Genomic DNA, 23,760 nt, shown 5'->3' with positions numbered 1-23,760 from the left:
TCCATACCCCTTTAAATCCATACACATACACACACAAGCCCCCCACCCCCTGCTGAGGCAGCAAGTGAAGCAAAATAACTCACTCTGCCACACAATCGCTCCTCCACCTCGCTCTAGGCACTGACTGCTTTATTTCATGACTTTTTTCCCCCCTTTCTCTTCTCTGCTCCCTCCTTTTCCTCATTGGTCCCGTCATCGGTCCTGTATTTTTTTTTCTTTTTCCATACCATCGTAACTCTACTAAAACAAGAGCAAGGGACGTTGAATTGCTTGACCTTTCTCATTGTGTGGTCTGTGTCGACTTGGTTCGGCCCCACACATCAGGAATGTGTTTTTTTTATTTTGGACGCCTTTGTTGGGAAGGAATCGAACGTGTTACGTTCACCACAAGCTGTCGCACTGGCACCGGCCCGTGTTAGAGTTGTTCACTTTAGCAGCGACGATGCAAAAAAAAAAAAACAGAGTTTCTCCTTGCTCAGTAAAAGCTGACACAGCATTAACCAGGCAAAAAGGCTTTCTTTAAGACACAATTTTACTGTACAAAATGTTTTTTATAGTTTTCACAAAATACATTTAGAAAGCTCCATTTTAAATAAAATTAAATTGAAATATTTAAGAGACAGCGTGTAGACGTTTTATCTCAGAAGCAATGCTCAGACGTAAACCCAGTATGTGTCCATGTTCTACGTACACACTGAAATAAAAATGCAAAACTCAAAAGAGCATGACAGATGATGCTAGAAAAACCCTCCCATGGTCTTCAATTATAAATAAGGACTGCGGGTTTCGACTGCAGTCTTACGAACTCGAAGCCAATATAGTTGAACAGAACGTGTTTACAAAATTTTGCAACACAAGACTAATATCTTTTTTTTAAAAAACATTGTGTACTAGATGAAATACAAAGGCTTTGGTCTGTTTTACAATCAACAATGATTAAATCTGATATGTACTTGTAAACAACTGCCAAACACTTAAGTTTAAAACTCTGTCAAGCAATGTTTAATCATAATTATAGGAATTAAATATTTCTAGTTGCACATTTTTTTTGACCATAGGACACTATAATACAACTATACCTAAGAGACAAATTGTACCTGACCCTAAAGAAAATGTATTTTATGATGCATGGAACATTTATAGAATATTCTGGGGGGGGAGGGGGATAAATGAAATCAACTTTTATTGGTGAAATCTTTCTGGAAGATTTCTAGGGAAGACAAGTACTTTACATTTTGACATAAACAAACTGGATTATATCGAAGATGCAGTCTACCATTTACAGACTACAGGGTTTTTTTGCACCCGTGTTTTCCACATTTAACGTTCTTCGTGGTAATCAAGTGTCAATCCAACCACCAAAGCAAAAGGGTCCGAGTTGGGTTGCGTGTCGCACCTTCTTTGCACACTTGAAGCTGTTCATAGTGATCCGTGTCTAATAAGCCAGCAAATGCAGGCTCACGTCAGAGGAGCCAAGACCACAGCCTCAGTGGGTAGATCGAGTTTGAGTTTCCTCTGCTAAAATATCCATTCGCAAGAAATAAGACCAATAAATAGTTGTTGCTTCTTTTGTGTTTTTTTCTTTGACACAGTAAGAGTCTTCCCTCCAGCTTTTCGTCTTTAATGATATGCAACAGCGTCCAGAGACCATGCAAAGGCTGGTAGAAAGTCTTGATATAAGCAGATTAAAAGATAGTCATGGCAGAATCTCTCAGGTTCTCCTCTCTCAAACAAACGCAAGACCAACATGGTTTTCTAGCAGTCCATCTATCAGTATTTGATCTTGGTTTTTCATATTAACATACAAATGGCCATTTACAAACACACCAGAGAACAAAAGGAAACAATGACTGAAGTTGGAAATAGAAAAAAAAAACAAAACAGATAAGAAGTTTTTGTTCCATATAAATTTAACACCGGGCACTTTACAGAGGTCCATTTCCCCCCCCCCCCCCCTGGATCTTTCCATCGTTGTTCACTCTTCCAAGTCCTCGTTTGAATGTGCCTAGAGCTACATAACAGCACACTGTCCCACTGGAAAAACAAAGCCCAGACGTCCCAAAGGCTCTCCCAGAGTCCCTTTAGCTCTCTTTTTTTCCCCCTCCTCTTCTGTCTGTTGCCTCCTTTCAACCCTCTCTCGCCTTCTTTACTCTCCTGTGCCGTGTATGTGTGAGGAACACTGCCGGAGGGCGATGGTGGAGTGGGTGGTTACAGGGTGAAGTAGCTCTTCTCTCTACTGTAGTCTTGACCAATACTGAGACATGTCAGGCTCGCTTCCTGGGACTTGGACTGGGACAGACACTCCAGGAGAGATGAGTCCTGTGAAGACAAAGAGAGAAAGATTGATGTCAGATTGGAAACACGTAAGGAAGTTTAAAAAAAAAAAAAAGCTGTCTAAATGCTAAAATTAGATGAGCAGGTTTACCATGCACGGTTAGTACGACAGTTAACTAACAGAGCATTGTGCTTTAAATGCTTGCAAATAGGTAGATGAGCATGGGCCTGCAATGAGTCACAAAGCTCTGCACGTGGTGGCTCGGTAAAATGCTTGCAAGCTCGATAAATTGAGGCTTTGGCAATGGCATTTAAACAGAGAGAATACAACAGCAAATGAATCAAATTAATTAGCAATTTAGCACAGAGGAAATGTGGTTATGCATGATTAACTCTTCATGACTATAACCGGTATATATGGCTCTCAGTAACATCCTAATGGGGTGGAACTAAACTATGGGCTGGAGTAGTGGGGTTGACATGATGGCCCAGAGTGGCAAAGAAATGAGCCTCGTTCATGCAACTGCGGAGAGAAAAATGATGTGCGATGTAGAGATATAGATCCTCAGACATTTAAACCAAAGGAAAAGGAAACTTGGGATGACAGATCATGAATCAGACATGACTCTGTAGTATCCCCTGATTACTGGAAAGGTGGCAGATATTTCAAAGAGTGCAGTGTTTGCTTTTTTAACTCCCAAGCAGGCTGCTTTAAAAATAAAAAATTAAAAAAGTGAAATTTTCTGCCTACCTGTTGAGGTGGTACCAGAAGTGGTCATAGATTGGCTGTTCATATGTGCCTGCATATGAGGGGGCGTGTATGTTTCGTAGCTCCGCCCGTTCACAGGCGGACTGGTAGGCAGCATGCAGGAATAAGAGGAGGTCTGGCTGGGCTAAAAATGAGGAGAGAATGTTACATTAGCTTAGCCAACCATAATTTGCAGCTCAGTAGTCTGTAATCTAGTTTGTCTGCTTTTAACACTATCAAATTATTTCACGAATCCTTTAGTTACAGTATGCAGGCCTATGTAATTTTGTACTTTTTTTGCCACTCTTATAGTCACACCAGTCACTGTAAAAACCCAGCTTTAAATTCATTTTATTTAAGCACTCGTATGTAATGTATGCAGAGTATTTGACTTACTTGCATAGGTAGATTGTTTGCCATGGTGAAGCTGGGCATCGGCGGCAGCGCACTGTAGGTGTTTGTGAGTGCGGTGTCAGGTCTACCCAGCATTGACCCCGAGGTGAAAGACACTGTGGATGAAAATGAAAACTCGCTTGAAACCGCAGAAATCTCACACACACTGAGCTCCGGTGAGAGAAGTCATCTCATTAGCGTTAAGCAGTGCGTGCGGAAGGTGACGCCTTATTTGACAGGCTGATGGGCCCGGACAGATAGCTCTACAGCGAGAGCCTCAGGTGATTGACTTCACGAGCTTCAGCTCTGCCGGTGTACCCTCGTGCCTGATTCGGTAATTGCTCAGATAGTCAGCTGAGAAGTTTTGCTCAATTATCCATCAAAGGGAAGCAACGGCGCTTCTTCATGCGAACTAGAGCGCACAGCCACCGAGGCCTCCTTTGCCCTTTTTATATGAATCCGCAGGTTGTGGCATGATACTGTTTAGTAAATATTTAACCCACTGAGCCTATGGAACCCATCACAGTATTAATGCATTAAATTTTTTTTAACAAAGTAGTGTGTGCTTGTGCAGCGTGTGTGAAGTAGGACTGCACTTTTAATAATTTCAGTTGAAAAATTAAATTTAAGTATTATTTTACCTTACTGGGCATATGGTCAAAGTAATATCTCTGATTAGGTTGACCTACCCGGTGTGGTGGGCTGTGGAATGGCCTGGTAGACGCTGGTGCCGAAACTGCTGCTGATGGGAATGTGACTTGAGGAGTTATTGGCCTGCCGGCGCTGATTCCGCAGCTTCTCCTCTCGCCTCCACTTTGCTCTCCTATTTGAGAACCATACCTGCAGATGAAGGATGGGAAAAGCATAATTTTAGCTTCAAGTTTAAAACCTCTTTTAAACGTGCTCATAAAAGTTGCGATCACTCACTTGTATTCTTGCCTCGGGCAGGTCGATTTTCGCTGCTAGTCTTTCTCGCGCGAAAACATCTGGATAATGAGTTCTTTCAAATTCTGCAGTGGGATTAATCACACAGGTATAAGTGTTAGTAAATATAAGATTAGGTCAAGGGCAGTTAATTTTATTCAGAGCTATTAGTGAAACAATTGCGTGTCTTTCGCCCTGGATCCAAAACATTAGGTTTTTAATTAGGCTTCTTATTTAACGCAGTGTAATGAAGAAATGTAGTCCCTCACGCAGTTTGCGTTTTCTTTGAATTTGCTTACAATAACCAAAATGTTTGTATTGTGTTATCGATGAAACATTAGTCTGGGTGTTTAAAACGAATTATACAAATTATCCACTGCATATTTGACCTTTTTCCAGTGCTTCGATTTGCTCCTGTGTGAAGGATGTGCGATTTCTCTGTAGTTTCCTCTTGAGCTGCAGACGCATCTGTGTCTCCTCTGAATCCTCCCCGTTCGAGCTGATGGAGTTTGTGTTTTCTCCTGCACCGTCCTGTTGTTGGCAGCCATCTAAAAAAAGGAGAGAGAAATTAATGGAAATATACATTCACTTAAGCTTAACTGAATAATTAATTATCGGGGCTCGTGTTGTATCAGCCTAGCGCTAATTGTACAGACCTCGGTGGTACATCATTAATTAAAGCACCCATCATGGTTAATTTGTTTCAAAATTGGAGGAATTATTGCAATTTCTTCCTAATGTTTGCCACTTTACAGACGACTGGCTGCGTGAAAAAGGAACAACATCAAACCGGCTTCGTGGTTAAACTGTTGATAAAATATTGTGGGAAAAACAGGCTGGCTAAGGGGAAAGCTCCGCGTACTTATCGTGTCCCAACAATGGCGTGTGTTCTCAAAAGGTTAAGAGAAATGTGACAAGATGTGCTGAGCCTCTTTTCAGAGCCTATGAAATGTATTTAAAACCCAAACTCTCTACACAGCTCCAAAACCCCCTCCCTTTTTCCTCCAGGACAGAGCAGTGCCTCAATGGCCGTTCCCATATGGGCGTTGGTATGGCCATTGAGGTGACCACCAACTTTTGAATAGAAGAAGACGCTTTTCAGAATGATACAATGCCTTCAGGAGTAAGGGAAACCATTAAACTATGGACACAGCCAGGGACGAGCAGTGAGCCCTCGGTGGGTGTAATATATGGGATGGGATGGGATGGGATGGGGGTGGGTGTGTGTGTGTGTGGAGGGGAGCTTTTGGAGGAGATGACAAAAGGATCCCCTCTCTCTGGAGGCACACAGGCTATAGTACTTTGGCATTGTGCGCACGAGGATCCCAGTCAACAGAGCTTTGAGTCCAGTGTGTTAACCCTTATCCACTACCATCATTAATCACGTCCCCCGGCCAGCTACACGCCAGTCAGGATTTCTGTCTTCAATTGGAAACAAATGAGTGAGGAGAGAGCATGCAACCCCCTGAACAACCAAAATAAGGCCAATCTATTCACTGCTGCTGTTTGTCCGCGGTGGGCCTGAAGGCCCCTTCACTCGCAGGGCGAGGCTTATCGACTAATGTCTGTCTTGTTGTTGGACATCATTACCACACCAAGAAGTTAATGCGAAATTAAGCAGCGGGTGCGTTGATAGAGGTTTATGTAATATCTCAACGATGGCGCTCTGGGGCCACGAAGTGGCATTTCAGCATTTTCTTTTTCAGAGCAAATTTTATTTGTGTTCTAAAAAACCCAGAGCCGAGCAGCTGGAGCCCTGTACTCCAGGTTGTTGCAAAACTGGGGAAAAGGTGCAAAAAAGGCCGAGTAACTGTTCACCTACGTGGATTATAAGATCAGCCAATTACTTAATGTGTTTCTATGAACTATAGAGCGATAGCACAAAATAAAACACGTGTTTGCCTCATAGAAAAATAAACCAAATTACACATTTCCTCATAGTTCCGCTGCGTGCAAATTCTCCCTGCATCACGCAGGCCTCCAAACACATTTAGTGTGTCTATATGTGTCCGTTTTTGTTCAGTGAAGGAAACCTGATGGGACACATTTCTTGACAATTTCCATTGCTGCATAATAGCCAAAGTATTCTTCTATAGGCCAATAGTTTGTATCCACGCTATTTGTTTCTTCACTCCGGATAATCTATAAAAAGGAGTGAATGTGCAGCTATTATCCATGCGCCAGACCCACTGACGCTAGGATGGGATTTGTTTTCTTTATAGAAGCGCTGGGAAATAAACTCATTCTTTAGTATCACGATGTCTCAGCCAGTGAGGCGGAAAAGCAGCAAAAAAAAGAGATACCGAACCAATTGCGGCACCTTTCAGCTGCTGAGACTGGATCAAAACACTCTTGAGAAACCGCTTAAAACTGAAAGAGAAAGTGAGAGACTAAATCCTATAGACGGGATTTAGAGCCATATAGCCAGCGACTGAGCATGAGAAAGAGATGAAAGACAGCATCGGTGTGGAGTTTTATTCGTTTCTCTTTGGATAGAGTTGTCTTCTTTTGGGGCCCTGTCACTCTCCATGTAGCCATTATATGTGCTTACTCGGCTGTCTGATTGAAAACATATTTTCGTTCCCTTGAAACAACTGTTTTACCCAAATACTTAATCAAACACAACTTTGTTATATTTAGATTTTTATATCATTGTTATTATTATTATATGTTTTATTTCTGGAGATTTTTTTTTAATCTAGGTTGCAAAACAATATATACAACAGATGAAAATGATGATCATTATTATAATTAAATACCTAACATTAAATAGTTACATCTAATAATAATAATTATTATTATTATTATTATTATTATTATTATTATTATTATTATTATTATTGTTATTATTATTATTATTATTATTTAAATTAGCCGTTATAGCTTCATCATTAAATGAATTATTTTAGCCATGAATATGATCTTTCCCGCTTTACTGCTCGTTGACAGCCCCACGTGACCAGTTGCCGTCACACAAATGCTAATTTGTTTTTGTTTTTTTAGTTAATTTATTAAATCTTGTCGGACTTAATTCCAACCCTTGCATTTCCGCTTTACATGTGCAAATAAACCGTGATCGCAAACTCCTGCCTGCAAAGTTGTAGTTTCTTATAAGAAAAGCTGCTCTGTATTTGGCCTGCAGTGGGCCGTCAGGAAACCCTCTGAAGTGGAACATTTCCACAGCAGCCTCACCATCTACACACTCCTGCATGTTGCCATAATGAGAGACAAAGCCCTCTCTAATGAGCAATTACACGTAGTGAGGACTGTTCCCATAACTAATCATTGCGTGTGAAGGAAAAGCATTCCTTTGTGCTAACATCGCCGCACACAGCTCTCCCCCGGCTCCCTGCCTCCCCATCGGGGAGGAAAATGCAGGCTGTTGGATGGACACCTCTGCTGAAAGGACAAGCTTCTGTCACGCACATCCATGTCTGGGACAGTGGAGACATTCAGAATGCATGCATAGCCTATGGCTTCCTCTGATCGACTAGTTTTACATTTTCAGTCTTGTTCAGAGCATCAAAAGCATGACCATACAATACCTTCCTGCAAACAGCCACGGGTCGGAATCACCGGAAGAGTAGGCCGTAAACCTATTCATATTCATACATGGCAACTTGTGGTGACCTCACTAAGTTCACTTTAAACCTAATGCATTGAATTCAAATCAGATGCTTTTGTGGGTGACCATAAATGTTACTGCGTGTCAGCACACCACCCGGATGTATACTTCTTTTTTGGTAGAGAACCTCACAACTGTGCGTGCGTCAAGGTGTCTTTATTGCTACTGCATGACAATGAGGCTCACCTTGGTTGGGCTGCCCTGGCACTGATGTTCCGGGGTACCAGCCGGGCCGGGTCCCCCAAGTTCCTGTCTGACCGTTGAGCATTCTCAGCTTGTCATACATGCCATCTGCGCCCATCTGTTGCTTTTCACTAGCCAGGTTGCGGAGGACTCTGTTTATTGATGACACCTGAATGACAAATTACATATGATAAAAGTCTGGATTAGGATTGGATGGAGCGCAGCATCGGCACGTCTCTGCTCGTGCGGGCAAAACACGTGTTCTTACACGCATAACGCGAGCATTATAATCATAATAAATATGTACAGGAAGATGTTTCTGGCAAAGCGCACAAATGAACAACGAGCCCCATCAAAACCGAGCGTATGTTTGGCTGATCACATACGCAGTAATGTGTGCCCCACGCTTTGAATCGCAGTGCACTTAATAAGACTGAATGGTTGGATGCCCTTCTCCTTTTCCTCCAGTGCATGAGAAAAAAGTCATTTCATGTGGCAAATTAAATCATGCACACAACTTACAGTCAATACACTTACACTGGGTATATTGTCGTTGGTGCAGATCCCCTCCGACAGAAGTCTGTCACGGATCTCCCACGCAAAGATAGACGGACACTCCCGCTTGTACTGCGCGATTTTCGCGACCACCTCTGGAGTGGCGACCCTGGGCTTGCTGCCGCCTATTGCTCTCGGTCTTATGGAGCCTGTTTCATAATATCTACCAAGGATCTTGCTCACACAGCCGTTGGATACCTGGACGGGAAACAAAAGACACAATTCACATACATTATTTACGACTATGAACGGAATTGCTAAGATGGCTCAAATAATTATCACCTTTTCACTGTCCAGCACTTGGACTTCATCATGGGTCTATAAATACAGAAAATATGCCTTGAATGATATATTAGGCATTTATTCTTTACAACAGCAGGCAGATTACTTTTCCGTTTGTTGTCCTTAAAACATTCCTTTAATTGCAAAGTAATAAGTGGTTTTACTGGCTTAAAGCGGTCGTGAACTGCTACTGGAAACCTGGCTTTAATTGAAAATTCAAATCGGTTTGTTTTCAATATTTTTGCTTTTGGATATTATTATTAATTTCCTTCTATTCACTGAGACCAACGTCTCTATGAAGGCGTTTTCTGTTCATAAAAAGGAGTGGGATTGTCACCTGGAGTATCCTGGAGATGTCGCAAGGTCGAGCACCACTGTGAGCAAGTTCAACTATTTTCTGCCTGGTGGAATCCGGCAGCGGTCTGCCATTAACAAACACACCACCAAGCTGGTTTACGCCACTGTGACCTACATGGAGACAAAAGCACCGGAGTCATCAAATCATGTCGCAGCTCCTCTTGAAATATATGATAAAGCTAACGGCTTCCAAGTAATGGTGAGCAGAATGATTTAAGCGTTCAGAATAATCGAGTTATAGATGCAATGTGATATGATGCAGAGCACACAGCAATAGAGAAGTTTCACAATAAACTCTCACACGATTTTATAAAAATATCTTAAACCGGAGTGCACTCCAGAAATCTTTTTTTAAGCTGTTGTGAGGTTCGGCGCATCATCAGCTATTTAGTAACACATGCAAAAACATTGATCAAACCACAGCAGCACGACATACACCGAATAAAAAAAATATAGAATTTTTTCCTCATAGTAATTTTACAGCTCAGTCGATGATCTGGTCAGAAAAAACTCATCCAATCCTGTAGCAAACCGGCAAACTTGGGCTTTAAAACACCCGCACCGTTATCCACTCCCATCACCAAGACCTGCACCTCTCTCACAAACAGTGCTTTAAAACAATAACCAGCCACACCGACGATCCCATAAACACTCCACTACAATAATGTGTTAAATTAGCATCAATTCAAAAGTATCTTGTAGGAAAAACGATATTAAATCGCTAAAATCCTTCCCATGACAATCCTTTATAAAAAAAACATGCCATAATTACGCACCAAAAAGACAAGGAAACAATAAGATTTTAGCTTTAAAATATGAGGTTTTATTTTTGCTTATTGTCTAAAAAATTTAGTGATATTTAGAAATTATCCTTAAATTATTGTATGGAATCGCTCTAAAGCACAGAAAAAGCCCGCAAACCTGAAGCCAAAAGGGAGAGCTGACTCCCCGGAGTGCCTGAGCTGCTCTCTGTTTCTCCGCTCCCTTCCCCTGCGCTGCCGCCCGGTACATTGACTCCGGGAGCAGAGGCTCCTTAGCAATAAATAAGCTCCAAATATAGAAGAGGGGGAAAATATGATGAGCCTGCCTGACATTTGTCTTTAAAATAAAGCTAGCTGCACGTCAAGTTTGAGCTTAATTTCTGGAAATAGGCGGAAGTCGCCTCGGATCATGCATGGGAGGCTAATTGAAAAGATCAGTTGGAGCACTTGTGGCAGGCATGTCACTTTATGACACCGCTCTGCTTTTGAAAATCGCATCGTCACGACAAATAGTAGCATGATAAAACGACCCTTTCTGTCTGCATTTGGATATCACTCAGACAAAATTGGACGCTACTCGTTTACCCTCCGAGGGAGACTTCGTTTTTAAGGTGGCCAGGGGCTACGCGCGGTCACACAAACGAGGGCGCGCCTGGATTCTTAACATATTAAAAGTGACATGCAGTTTTTCCCCCCCTTGTTTGTATTTGACAACAAATGCTCACAGCCACCGCAGTCCTGTTGTGTGGAATCGGTTGGCGTCTTCTTGCTGAAATGTGCCATAGGAGTTGGCTTTAAATGCGGACTTTATTTTATATAGATGACACAAAAGAAAGAAAGAAAATTAAAAATAGGGGGATCGGGCCTGTTTATAGCTACTTGAGTGAGAATAAACCTGTTTAACTGAGCAACATATCCCTTTTGGCCGCTATGTGTTATAATCTTCCTGCGTGGATCTGATTGATAGTAAATCCATTATCATCCCCTCCTGCTCTTTGGTAATTCCAGGATTAAGTGGAATTAATAGACTTCTTACGCTGAAATTGGCCTACCCACATTAAGCAGCCCTGCTCTGCGGGTTCTCCAGGGTTGCTCCGTCACCTCTGGTTTATAACCATCATATAAATCCTCCGGATCGATAAAACCCGTCAGATAACGACATCACATAAAAATCAAACTCTCCTAAGGTTAAGTCTTAATCATGGCACAATTCCCTCAAGTGCCCGGAGTCGATCTCGCCCGCTGGCGCTGATTATGCGCCTTGTATTCTATTGCAAGTCGACTAATAGGAAAACATATGGTGTCAATTTGGACGCTCCCCACTATATACACCCAGGAGTTATTAGCACAAAAGCCAGCGAGGCCGTCGCGACCTTTAGACAACCCAAAGGGCCGGGCCCAATGATATCTCCTCGGCAATTCGCACCAGACATCACACGCCAAGCCAGGGGAGCATCCTATTAACATCAATCCAGTGGGTATTGTACACAGGTTTGTTAAGGCTCTGTCATCTCTATAACTGACAACTGATAAGATTAAAAGAAAGAAATCACATTGCTGTGCCATTTAACGTAAGAAAAAAAATCTAGTAGGAGAAAAACAAAAGTAAGCCACTCGTGTTTTTGGGGGGTTTTTTCCCCGCAGCGCTTTCTTATGAATCACAGCTCTCTACACATAAAACAGTCCACCTCTCACGTGGTCCAACATTGGATTCAAACATACTCGGACTAATGCGCACAGGTTACAGCACAGACACGTCATCAAGGTATATGGAGAATAATATAATAAAATTATTCCACACACCTTCATCACAGATGTCATACACCTCTTGTCCAGCAGCAAGAGAGAAAATGTTTCATGTTTATCCTTTTTGGTTTCAACACACACCAGGAACAAGACAAATCATTCATCTGCAAGAGGCCACTTTAAACACATGAGGCCTATAAGCAACTTCATCTACCATGTTTTGGGTTGGGTTTTTTTTTTTTGATTGGCACCCACGACAATATGGTTGTTAATATTTATCTTCCTCTCTGAGTTCAGCCTGCACCTAACAGTGAGGCCTGCGGTTATAATATGAGCATTTTCTTTCTAGTTCATGCTGTCTGTCCGTGAAGAATATGGACTAATCTACATAAGACATTATTGCTATTCCCTCATGTTTCATGCAGGACTCTTCTCTACGCAGCTAATCTTGTATGCAGCCTGGCAGCCAGCTCTAACGCTAATGCAGACGGCTGTGCAATTATTTAATACCAACTCAAGCAGAAACAAAAATCTCCCTCTCAACCCAGCACCCCCCTCTAATCCCCCCTTCTCTCTCTCTTTCTCTCTCTCCCTGGAGAAGGAAGGACGACGTGTGATTAACTTGTTCAATAATAACTTGCCTACCTATCATTTGGGAGGGAGATAATAATAAATTAACAGCAATGAAAGCGCCATCAAATAACTTAAAAATATTATCATCCCTGCTCTTAAAAAATCCTGAAAATGTATGGCTGCACATGCATCTGCCCTCTTTAAAAAAAATCAAATTTAAAAAAATAGTGTTTCTGAAATGTATGTTAACAAGCAGTGCAATAAATAAATATAAAAGATAAAATTATAAATAGAAAAATGTCAGTGGGTGTTGCTTCCATGCAACCACATTGCGGCTGTAATCAAAAGTTTCAAAATAAAATATATAGAAAACAACTTACTGTTCTGCATCATTGAAGCTACGCCAGACTCCCACGTGGCTTGGTTGTGGTATTCTAAGCGTCACAAGGAAATAACAAAAGTGGTTAGCAGCAAATCAGAAAACTGGTGTACAGATCTGTTTTACTATTATTATTATTGTTTTAAGGTGTCAAATAATTTGCAACATTTCTTTGAACAACAAAAAAAAAGTTTCTCATGTCGTCCGATTTAAATTTTATTTTTTTTTTAATTGCGGATCTGGTTCTTAAACATTTACTGATCCATAATTATGATTTTGTTTTGTTTTTTAAATAAAAACATCCTGAGTGTATGTATGTATTTTAATTAAACTTGCCTGGAAACAGAGTTGACTGTCCACGCTATAACAATTTAGTCAATCATCTGCCGTTTTCACTACTTAATGTCTCCCTATAGGACAAAGCAAAACAACACATTAGCACAGCCACAGCTACACTGATGTACTTACTGTATTTTCAGATTTATTTATTTTTTTTGCCCTACTTTTACAGATAACCTAAATTTTGGTGCCAAACAAATCAATTAAAATCGACGCGGGACAACATTCATCTTCGTTATTTTCACGTCTCTGTTAGGCCTGTTTCCGAAAGCACCTGTCACAATAAATCTCAGCTAACAGCCTAGCCATGATGTGATATTGGGCCTGTAACTCCTTTACAGCATTGTCTCTTTAAAAAAATAGTCCTGGTGTGCCCCCCCCCCCCATTTTTTTCTTGTTAGTTCTTATAAAGAAATCAGCTCCTCATCGTCCCAGCAAGAGGCTTTAGTGTAGTTTTTAAAACTTGATAGCCTTCCTCTTGCGGAGTCTGTCGTGGAAACTGTACAGTGACACACGCTGTCTACCTCGCCTCACTGATCCGCAAAAGTCCACACCAGGAGGGGGTACAAAGCTGGTGTACAAAGCCTGCTGGACTCCCAACAATGCACCCCCTTTTCTGCCTCCGTATACCTCAAACCCGGGGCGAAAACTCGGCCTCCACGACTAGAAACACGCAGCTTCCCCTCTAAACACACCAACAAGTTCAGATTAATACAAAGAGCCGGAGGCATGCATCCACCCCCTCCGGGACCATTCACACATACACACAAACACATGCACTCTCTCTTTTTCACACACGCAGACACACACACACACACACACACACACACACACACACACGACCGTGACCCCTGCGCCGCTAGTGCGTGAATGTGGGGTTTTGTTTGCCCTGCTTTTATAGAACAAGATTTTTTATTTTTTTTTGGAAAAGTAATTTCTTGTTATAAATATTTGGTGGTTATTTTGTGCTGCTGGTGCGGGTTGTAAAGCGGTTTTAAAGACACAACAGCGCAGTAGGGCGCTCAATTGGAAAAGACAAATGCATTAAAGAAGCTTCTGAATGGGGGAACAGATAAAAAGGGGGCCACGGAGGGAGAAGTCTGAAGTTTTCATTTTCTCTCTCCGTGCAAAGTTGTGTTGTGTGCAGAGTAAAATGGCCTGTAATGTCGACGTCTAACAGATTGTGTTTAGTCTCGGGCTAGTCGGTGAGATGCACGTAGGGACGCCGTTACGTTCAGATTGTGTAGCTTTCTTTCATGTTGTAACAAATAGCCTGCTCGGTCATTAATCAAATTCAGATTCCTTCACACTGGCCCGCATAGGCCGAGTTACCCACTGATCTTAAAGACACGGGAAACTTGTAAATAATACTACATATTTTTATTAGCCGCGACTTAATGTCACGGCGGTTTTAGCAGGTGTGAATATCTCTGTATGTGTGCGTGAAATAATAATAATAACAATAAAAATAAAAAGAGACCGGCTTCAGCCTGCAAATACACTGCTGCCAGTAGCTTATAGCCCTGTAAGGTCCAAGTGGTTAATCATTTATTTAAGGTCGAAAGCTCAAACGTTGTTGTTCCTGAGGTTAACTGCGATCTAATCTGCATTTCTTTCCCTTTAGTAATCCGCAACAACAATGTGTTAATTCAACATGCTTATTCTGACCGCTGGATCCTGCGCTCACAACATTCATACAAGGAAGGAGAACATGTAGGCCTGAACTACAGTGGCCCTGCTGTTGGCTAACAGACAAAATATGCACATGAAGGCGAATTAATTTTTTTTTTAAAAAAGTCACATGTCACAGAAAGCATTTATTGCATTAGAGCTTAATCTGATTTAAGAGTAAAGGAGTAAGTTAACATAGAAAGCTACAGAGTGATTTATTCTTTCATTGCAGTTTTATTTTAATTATTTTATGTATTTTTTTCTTTAAAAATTATATTTAAAATTACAATAGAGGCTTTGCACTAAAATATAGGTTTTGCTTATTTACGTGGATTAAAAAAATAGTTTCGAAGCATCAACAATTTGTGCTTGTTTCTCGGTTTGTCTTTTATTAATTTTAAATTTTTTTGAGACATTTACTTTTAAATTTGAGGCCAGCCAAGGACTCTTTATCTGAGTATTTTAAAATACTCCACAGCTTGACTGCTAAAATGTAAAAGCAGTTCAGTCGCTGTCATTAAAGCGGAGAAGATTAGAGACAAGGAGTAAAGTTGTGTTATCCCCGGCACACAAACAAACACGCTGAACACGGGCCTCCTCAGCAAGTGCTTCATGAAGGCTTTTTTTTTTTAAGAAGGCGCTTGGGTGACTCGCCTGCATGAATCAATCTGACACCTTTCCTCAACGGGTCATTGCGCCCCATTCTCCACGATGATCACTGTCCTGGCCCAACGTGACTTTTTACTCTTTGCTGTCATAAATAAGCAGCAAGCTATCCGTGGGCTTAAACCCAACAACCAAAAATCGAGCAGATAAAACCGACAGAGACCCTAAAAGGCTGTTCGCACTTTTGAGGAAGTCCAGGCTGCACAGTCCAAACGATAAAACACTCTCTACCTCACACTGACCCTCCACTTACAGCCGCGAATAAACCCGATATAATAATAATAATAGTAATAATAATAATAATAATAATAATAATAATAATAATTTAGGCTATCACAAATAATAATGCATAATTTAACAGCAACAAGACAAACTTTTAGTCAGGATCTCACCTTTTTGGGGCATCCTGCGTCGTTATCAAAGTCCTGGGTAAACTATGGGCTGCAGCCTAGTTGTCCACACCAAAGAAAGAGAGAAGGGGGAGAAAAAAGCGGCGACCAGGATCGCTCTCTCCCGGGAAGTTTCGAAGAGAAAAAATTTTTAGTTTCCAGTGGTCTTCGGCGGAGACAAAGGGGATATCCCTGCGAAGGAGACAGAGATTGACAGTGAACTCAGATGTCAGGACGCACGGAGTTTGGCGAGGATGCGCGCTGGCGTGTGAGAGAGCGAATGAGAGAGTCGGGAAGAGAGAGATGGGGAAGAGAGAGAGAGAGAGAGAGAGCGGAAGGAGGGGAAGAGGGAGGGAGAGTGAGTGAGTGGTGGTAGGAGGAGGTGGGGGTAAGAGAATGAACACACCTATGCTGATTGGTGATGGAACAAGTGTATTAATGTATGTGTTCCTGGTCTGCTGTGTGCGCCTCGCCTCGCCTCCCTCCGCCGCTCTTCACTGGCCCATTAGCGCGACCCGACCTCTGTCATCATCCCCCATATAAACACTTCCCCCTGCACCACAGCCAAAGCGGGAAACGGGGCCGAGCCAAAGCGAAAGAGAGAGAGAGAGAGCGAGAAAGCGGGGAAGAGAGAGAGAGAGAAAGAGAGAGTCGCGTCTTCCCAACCCACTAATCAGCCCACGCATGCAAATACTCTGCGCTCACTTGCTGAATATTGCCCTATTGCAAAGGAAGTGCCTCGGAAATGCCCATTGGACGGAAGGCTCTATTCTTCCAGGCTGAATTGGGTCCGCACAGGGAATCTCAGGCATGCTCAGCGCCAACCTGAGGCTAGCTGGAGCCGCAAGGGCGGTGGGTGGTGGTGTGTGTGTCTGTTGTAGTGGGGGGGACGGAAACTAGCAGTGGAGCAGCGCACACTTGGAATGCTGGAGCTCGTAACACCAAATTAAAATTACAAAGAGCTGCAGCGTGCCTTTTATGAAGCAGCCGATGCACTACAGATGCGATTAACGTTATAGAGACGCACATCCGCGCTGCGTAAAACTTTCAGCGCCCTTTTTTCCCTTCTGGACTGAATGTAGCGCGATGTTGCACCTGCGCAAGTGCCGCAATTGGGAGTCATCTTTGAAGGTTTAAAAACTTTTACTTTGAAAAACCACCACTTTTAAACTCTTATACCACAGCGATTGAGCTCCAAAGTAAATCATCTAATCACCCCCACCAAAAAAAGAAAAAGAAAGTTGTTTTACTTTGAAAATCATTTTGCACTTGTCCGGCCTTCACTCACACTCAAAGCAACCAAAAATGTCCACCACGTGCTTTTGTTGATTCTTTTGAGTATCACCCTGCCCACCCCACCCCACCACCCCCATCGTGTCAACAAGAGCACCGTACATAAAGAGTCCGGCCTTTAGGCAGGCTCGGGTGCTTTTTATGGACACATTTGCGAGGCACGGCGACGTCACTCCTGCGACCTGACAGCAAATAGCACGCGTAAATAAAGTAAAAGCAAATGAGTGCGTAGCCATGGCCACACGCTCCCAAACTGAGCCGGCTGAATGACCGACTATTAGCGCACACCTCAGCGCACCCAAAATCAACCCCCTCTGCGCCCGTGTTTGAGCGTACACTCCCAGCTTTGGCCAGCACCAGTCTCGGCACTGAGGAGCCCCGTTGCTTATTCCAAAAAGGAAAACCGAGGGGAAGAGAATGAGGTTTGTGTGGATGCTGAAGCCAAAGTGGAGAAGCAGAAAAGGGGGTGCGTGAAAGGGCAAAGAGGGAGAGAGTGAGCGAGAGAGACGGGAGAGGGACAGACATGAGCAGGGGGAGGGGGAGAGAAATGCGTTTTCTTTTCCCTTTTCTTCTTCTTCTTATTGGGATGGGAGGCCGTGAAATGAAGTCGTGGAGGCCTACACTTGACTTTCTTTGACATGTGAAAAAGTAGGAGAAGTCCGAGCTCATCAATAAAACACTTCGGAGGTGAAAGAGGGCTCCCTAACAACCATCGCATTCCTGACTACGGGTTCAATGAGTAGACAAACGACGCTGCCAGAGAGAGGGTGAGAGAGAGAGCGAGAGAGAGAAGAGAGAGAGAGAGAAGGGACAGGGGGGAGGGGGAGAGGGACTGCCCGGCTTGAATGGGGCCCTCAGTGGGCCGGCGAGATAATGAGCTGAGAGGACCGGCTCAAACTGTCACTGAGGGTCCCGCGGTGAGGAACAACACTTTGGCCAATACTCCTTCATCAAACAACCCGTAAACTAAACGAGCACATTCATCTGTTTCTCCTTCCTGCATTGTTTCTACTCACTTAGACTGGTGGCTCAGCCTATAGGCCTACCGTGAATGGCCGCAGCTTATATCAGTTAAGAGAGGAGGGGGGGTCCCAAGCATTTTTACGTCAAGAACCCCTCCATTAGAATGCATCAGACCACAAACACCCCCTCACACACAACCCAACCCTGTCGCCCCTCCTGACAGGGGTTTGTGCAGTGAGAGACCTCGTGTTGGTTATAATTTACTGTAAAAAAATACATCAAGGACACGGCGAAGTTGGAACTTTCAATTAGCAGTTATTATGAAACATCAATGCAATTCAAGTTCACAGGTTTATGGATTATGTTGTGGCTAATTTGAGAAAAGATATTTGAAAGGAATTAAACTAAAAGTCGACGTGTAATACAAAAAAAATCTATGGTGGGTTGTTGACTCTTTGACGCAAGAATACTCGCAAGGTGAAACTTTCTGCGCTAAAGTTTGCGTCCTCGTGGACGCCTCGGTCAGCCGCGCGTGCACGGGATGTGTGCCACTTTTAGCAGCTGCTGGTTTCTAGTAATAAGACAGGGAAGTTGTCAAAAGTAGAATGTCATCTTCTCATAATCAGTGTAACAGTACTGAGCGAGAAAACACATTCAACATCTTGCCTAAATGTTAAATTCTTTCTGGTGAGACGCTTGAATAAGTGTATTTGTGAGGCACCTTTGTAGTGCAAATGTTATTGCTACTCACTTGTCACAGATTGCAGCTGTCAAAAATTCACACCACTAACCTGCCATCATAGAAAGACGGATTCCCCGATGAGTGTGTCAAGTAGTTTTCTTTGGAAACAATACCTCCAGCATGTTATTGATTTCTTTGGTTAAGCTGTAAATCCGCTCCAAGAGCTAATTCGTTGTCTCCATTCTCAAGATATTTCTTTTTGGTTTTTCATCTATTTATTATTTTTTTATTTTTTTTATTCAGAAACCTAAGTGATATGCCAAGTCGGTCAACGGCACCTCTCTATGAATATATACATTTCTTATGTGTACATTTATCTTTTTATAAGGTAGATTGCATTGCTGTAAAAGTCTTTAAGGGTGATGTTGGGAAAGCAATTAGCCCAATTCGGATTAGCAGCAACTAATGTCACAGGCCTTGAAAGGAAAGCCTAATCTCGTCGCTATTTTCCCCTGAGGCAGTGTGGTATTCGTACCCCTGCAGAAACTTTTAAATACAATAAAAGAAAGAAAAGAAAAAGAGAGAGCTAGCTGAAAAAACAAAACCTTGTTTTGGTGAAGGAAAGATAGAGTATTTTAACTCATTTTCACTTCACAACTTGACACTATATTTGGACACGACCCCCACACCTAAAAGCCTGCTTTGATTTATTATTTATTTAAAATTGACAACTGTGTGATGACCTCCACTGGAGGTCACAGTTTACTCACCTTAGGAAAAAAAATTATATATACATGTACATATGTATATGTGTATATATATATATATATATATATATATATATATATATATATATATATATATATATATATATATATATATATATATATATATATATGAGCTTTCTATTATAAATATTGTTGCAGCATTGATTCGAGTTAGTAATCGCTTGGAAAACACGGTGATTCACTCAGACAATAAAAAGCCTGGTGTGGTGTGCATCTTCATTTTCTGTATTTAAATTGTATCTAATATAGGAGGGGAATTTTTTTTTCTTAGACAATTAAATACATATTAAGTGGTGTACACATACAAGCCCCAGAACTGTATTACACCTACTTTCACTGGTGAGCAAATAATTATATAAATATGAGTTTTCTATATACAATAAATTTGTTATTTATTATAAATAAATATAAATGAAATATTTATGAATATAACAAATGTACTTTAATTTACCTTTTATTATAAACGTTCTACTATTCTTTTTAAAATAATCTTATTATTATAGAAATTCTCAATTAAATGATTATCATTTGTGTTTTTAAGCAGTATTGTAAATGTTGATAATAATAATAATAATAATAATTATTATTATTATTATTATTGTTGTTGTTGTTGTTGTTGTTGTCACCGATGTATAAAATTTCGACTTTTACGTGTAGCTGCATTCTTGCAAAGCTCTGAGCTGTCATTCATCAGACAGAGCCGACCGGTCACATTTCTCCTCATGATCACGTCGCCGGTTTATTTGCATAAATCATCCGCGCGTTTACGATTGTATTATTCTGTTTTCATGAGCCATAATCAAAGAGTCACTTGCTTGTTCGACTTCTGCGCCGATATTTATCCATCTGCTGTTTTGAAAGCGTGGTGGCGCACGTGGAGAGCGTACCGCAACAGAAGCTCCATTAGTGGCAACTCATTTTTCATCAGAGTGAGTAAACATAAAGAAACGCAACTCCATCACGGAGTGGGCAGCCGCATGTAGCTTCCTAAGGTGGCCCCCGTCTTGCTCTGTCGGGATGCCAAACACGCTCAAACCCTGCTCTTTATTATTTTTTTAAGCATGTTGTTACAGTTAACGTCCTCGTGGCTCATCTAATGGCTTCATTTTCTAGTCACATTCACCTCCACAGTGTGGAGTGCTTTGTACATCGTTTAAGGTAAATTTTGTTTTTATTTAGTTTATCCTGTGTAGTTTAACCCCACCTAACAATTTGTAAAGTTTGTGGGGACACAGTGAAGACTACGGCGTGTTCTTGTGTAGTTCCCAGAATGTGTACAGTCCACAAAAGGCTAAAGCCCTCAGCAAAAGGCTGAGGGCTGTGATAAACACCGGGGCTAATGGTGTCACAGCGCTGATCGGCCAGTGTGACAGGAAGACACGCTGCAGCCAAACATACAAGAACCTTGACCCGAGGCTTCCAAAGACTTCCAGATACTGTGTGGAAATGAGTACATGTGTGAGGGGTGTAAATAATAATGCAACTGAAAGCTCGTAATTAGACGAGGGGGTGTGTGAAGAAATTAAATGGTAATAACCTCAAACATAAACAGCAGGTCCGGGCCCTCCGAACAAAATCAATCTGAAAACCACCAAGGCGCGCGTGTCACTTCACTTCGTTGTTTTTGAAGATTTGAAGCACGTGCTTGCAATTTGCTTTCACAACTTTTTTTTTTTAAAAGTGTTATAGTTCTTTAACAGTACCTCTGACTTTAAACGTTAACTCACAGCATTTCAACCAAAATATCGCGCTGTTTCTCCAAAATGTCACAGACGTGTCATGTTGATGAAAAAGCCCACAGAATCAAATCTTCCGGTGATGGACATCGACGTTTCCATTGCGCTTATAGATCGTGCATAGATGAATGGATCTCACTGTACACATTCCTGATGTATAGGCTGAATTCCCCTCCAGGCGTAACTCGCACAATAATAGCCGCTTTTTAAAAGAAATGACGAGCGCTTAATTCCTGTGTGAAGATCGCTAATTACACGTTGTGTGCGCGTGTGCGATAGATGACAAAAAAACAAACAAAAAACAAAAACGAACTGGGCTTATTGTTTTCCACTTTGTTTTGGTGTTTTCCTACTCTGTAATACACAAAGCAACGTGCAAACACTTAACCAATAATTTTCCCAACTTTCCCAGTGCGCCCGAATTGAAATCAGTCTGCATGCTTTTAACTGCGTTTTTTTTTCAGGATTTAATAAAATGAAATAAAATACAAAAATACAGAAAGGATACCCTGTAAATATTCTCAGAGGTTTATCGTGTAAGTTACAGTAGATTTAAATTTTAAAAAGAGACTATTTAAAAGTAGGCTATAGTCCAGCCAAACTCACCGGAAGAAAGGCAGCAGAGGCGTCTGACCGATATCCTGTGCATATAAACTCGCTTCTTCCCTCCCCGGATCTCTCCTCCGTGTCACAGAAACAGAAACTTATAGGTCCCGATGAAAATCTATCTACCTTTGAATCCGTCGTGAAGTTGAAATGTCAGTGAGAGGGGGGAAAAATCTGCGACTCTTACCAGCAACTTTCCCTTCAGCATCAGCCTCAAGTTGGCGGTGATTGGCTGGAGCGACGACTCGACGTCACGCCTTGGACAGGACGCTGAGCGCAGAATGGGGAAGTGCGCAAGGTAACCAACATGTGGAGCACACCGGCCTGTTTACTTTCCCGGTGTGTCGGCTGTGTGCAGGGGCGGACAGCTAACAATTCACTCTGCGGGCTCGCTCCCCGATTGATAATTGATTTGATTTTTATTTACATCATCACCTTAGTGAATGTTATCCACTTTATCTTCAATCCAAAGTTTGATTTCTATCTTTCTGTTCGTGTTTGAGCTGTTTGCGCTCAAAATCACCCGATCGAAGCACTGTATGATTATTATTATTATTATTATTATTATTATTATTATTATTATAATAATAATAATAATAATAATAATAATAATAATAATAATAATTTTTTTTATGACTCGGATGTGTTCCCGTTGATTTTAAGAATAAAGAGGATTGGCTGAGATTGAGCGAGCATCCGGTCTTACACTGAAACTGTGAAGAGTCTTGGCGCTATTTACATATTTGTTCCAGCTTTCGAATGTACAAGCTATAAGTAACAAAAATGCATCTTCCTAACAACAAGTTTTGAAATTCCCCATTAACAGTTACTGCTTGTAACAGTTGCTGGTGTTAGGTCATAGATAGGTCATATGAATATTAATAGATTAGCAAGTACACTGTTGTGTTCTTAAATCTGAGCATGCTCAGAGCGCAACAGGTGTGGGGGGAACGGATGCAGGAAAGTCCCGCTCGGGGTCTATAGATGCCCCCTGGCTGCTCCCTATGACGTACTCCGGCTGTAAGAGTCATTACATTACTTATATTTGTAGACAATCCCAGTGTTTTAGTCTGCGCTAAAACCTTTTTATTTCTACAGCCCTATAAAGTTGTCACTGTGACTCATAATGGGGGCTTTAGTTTCCCTTTTACTAAGACAGGCTAAAAGCCTCAAATCCTATTTCACAACCTCTGATGTTTGTGTCAATTTGAACAAGACTGAGTAAATGGGCAACCGCGCCACCGCTTGTCTCTCAGGAAGAGACCGGGGCAGCGCAGGTACGGGCCAGTCAGGACTGGCTGTGTTTGGGCCATTATTTAGAGGAACAGCCATTAAGAGGCCTTGATACTGTGCAACGCAGCAGGGTGCTCGACATCCGCGCTGGAAACCGCACGGCTTGGTCCCTGCTTATCAGGCTGTCAATAAAACGAGATGGGATACAGCGGTCGAGCCAGGTGCTCCCTTTCCCTTCCCACACAGCCCCGCTCTCCAGAAGCAGATCAGGCGTAAACGCAAATCTGTCCAGCCGGTTTTCCCTCTGCCGTCACCACGCTGCTACACAAACCAACCTTTCTCTCTCTCCCTCTCCCCCTCTTTCTCTCTGTGTCCCCCCCCCCACACACACACACACACACACACATTAAAATCATACTGTCAGTTTCTGAATTTTTATGTCAGTAGGGAAACAATTTTGCAAATCAAATATTTATGATAGCAAATATCGACCCACATTTGCATGCGATCCCAGTCTTTCCGCCTATACTGCATATTTAACAACCACGGACACTCTAGCCAAAGTTAAATACCTGACATTATTTCGGCCTACAG

The 23,760-nt window shown here is 42.0% G+C and overlaps 1 protein-coding gene across 4 annotated transcripts; it reads right to left on the bottom strand.

Annotated features, from left to right (window-relative positions):
- Nucleotides 1-514: 514 nt before the first annotated feature.
- On the bottom strand, nt 515-22,100 carry pax6b (paired box 6b). 4 transcript variants are annotated; one of them, XM_080885715.1, is made up of 14 exons: nt 21,934-22,099; nt 15,869-16,057; nt 13,137-13,210; nt 12,802-12,855; nt 9,322-9,452; nt 8,985-9,020; nt 8,685-8,900; nt 8,151-8,316; nt 4,729-4,887; nt 4,343-4,425; nt 4,105-4,255; nt 3,419-3,531; nt 3,026-3,167; nt 515-2,319 (listed from the first exon to the last, which is right to left on the bottom strand). In XM_080885715.1, the coding sequence occupies exons 4-14, from the start codon at nt 12,812-12,814 to the stop codon at nt 2,234-2,236; spliced, it is 1,296 nt and encodes a 431-aa protein (XP_080741841.1). In that variant the 5' UTR covers nt 12,815-12,855; nt 13,137-13,210; nt 15,869-16,057; nt 21,934-22,099; the 3' UTR covers nt 515-2,233. The 4 variants fall into 4 exon arrangements, with proteins under 4 accessions (XP_080741841.1, XP_080741838.1, XP_080741839.1 ...); XM_080885712.1 differs by lacking the exon at nt 13,137-13,210 and having other exon boundaries at nt 21,934-22,100; XM_080885713.1 differs by lacking the exons at nt 13,137-13,210; nt 21,934-22,099 and adding an exon at nt 16,272-16,428.
- Between the last annotated feature and the right edge of the window lie 1,660 nt (nt 22,101-23,760).

This window comes from Rhamphochromis sp. 'chilingali' (genome assembly GCF_963969265.1).
Source record: "Rhamphochromis sp. 'chilingali' genome assembly, chromosome: 6".
Lineage (NCBI taxonomy): Eukaryota > Metazoa > Chordata > Actinopteri > Cichliformes > Cichlidae > Rhamphochromis > Rhamphochromis sp. 'chilingali'.
The sequence above is the reverse complement of the archived record's forward strand: the minus strand, read 5'-3'. Positions and strand labels throughout refer to the sequence as shown.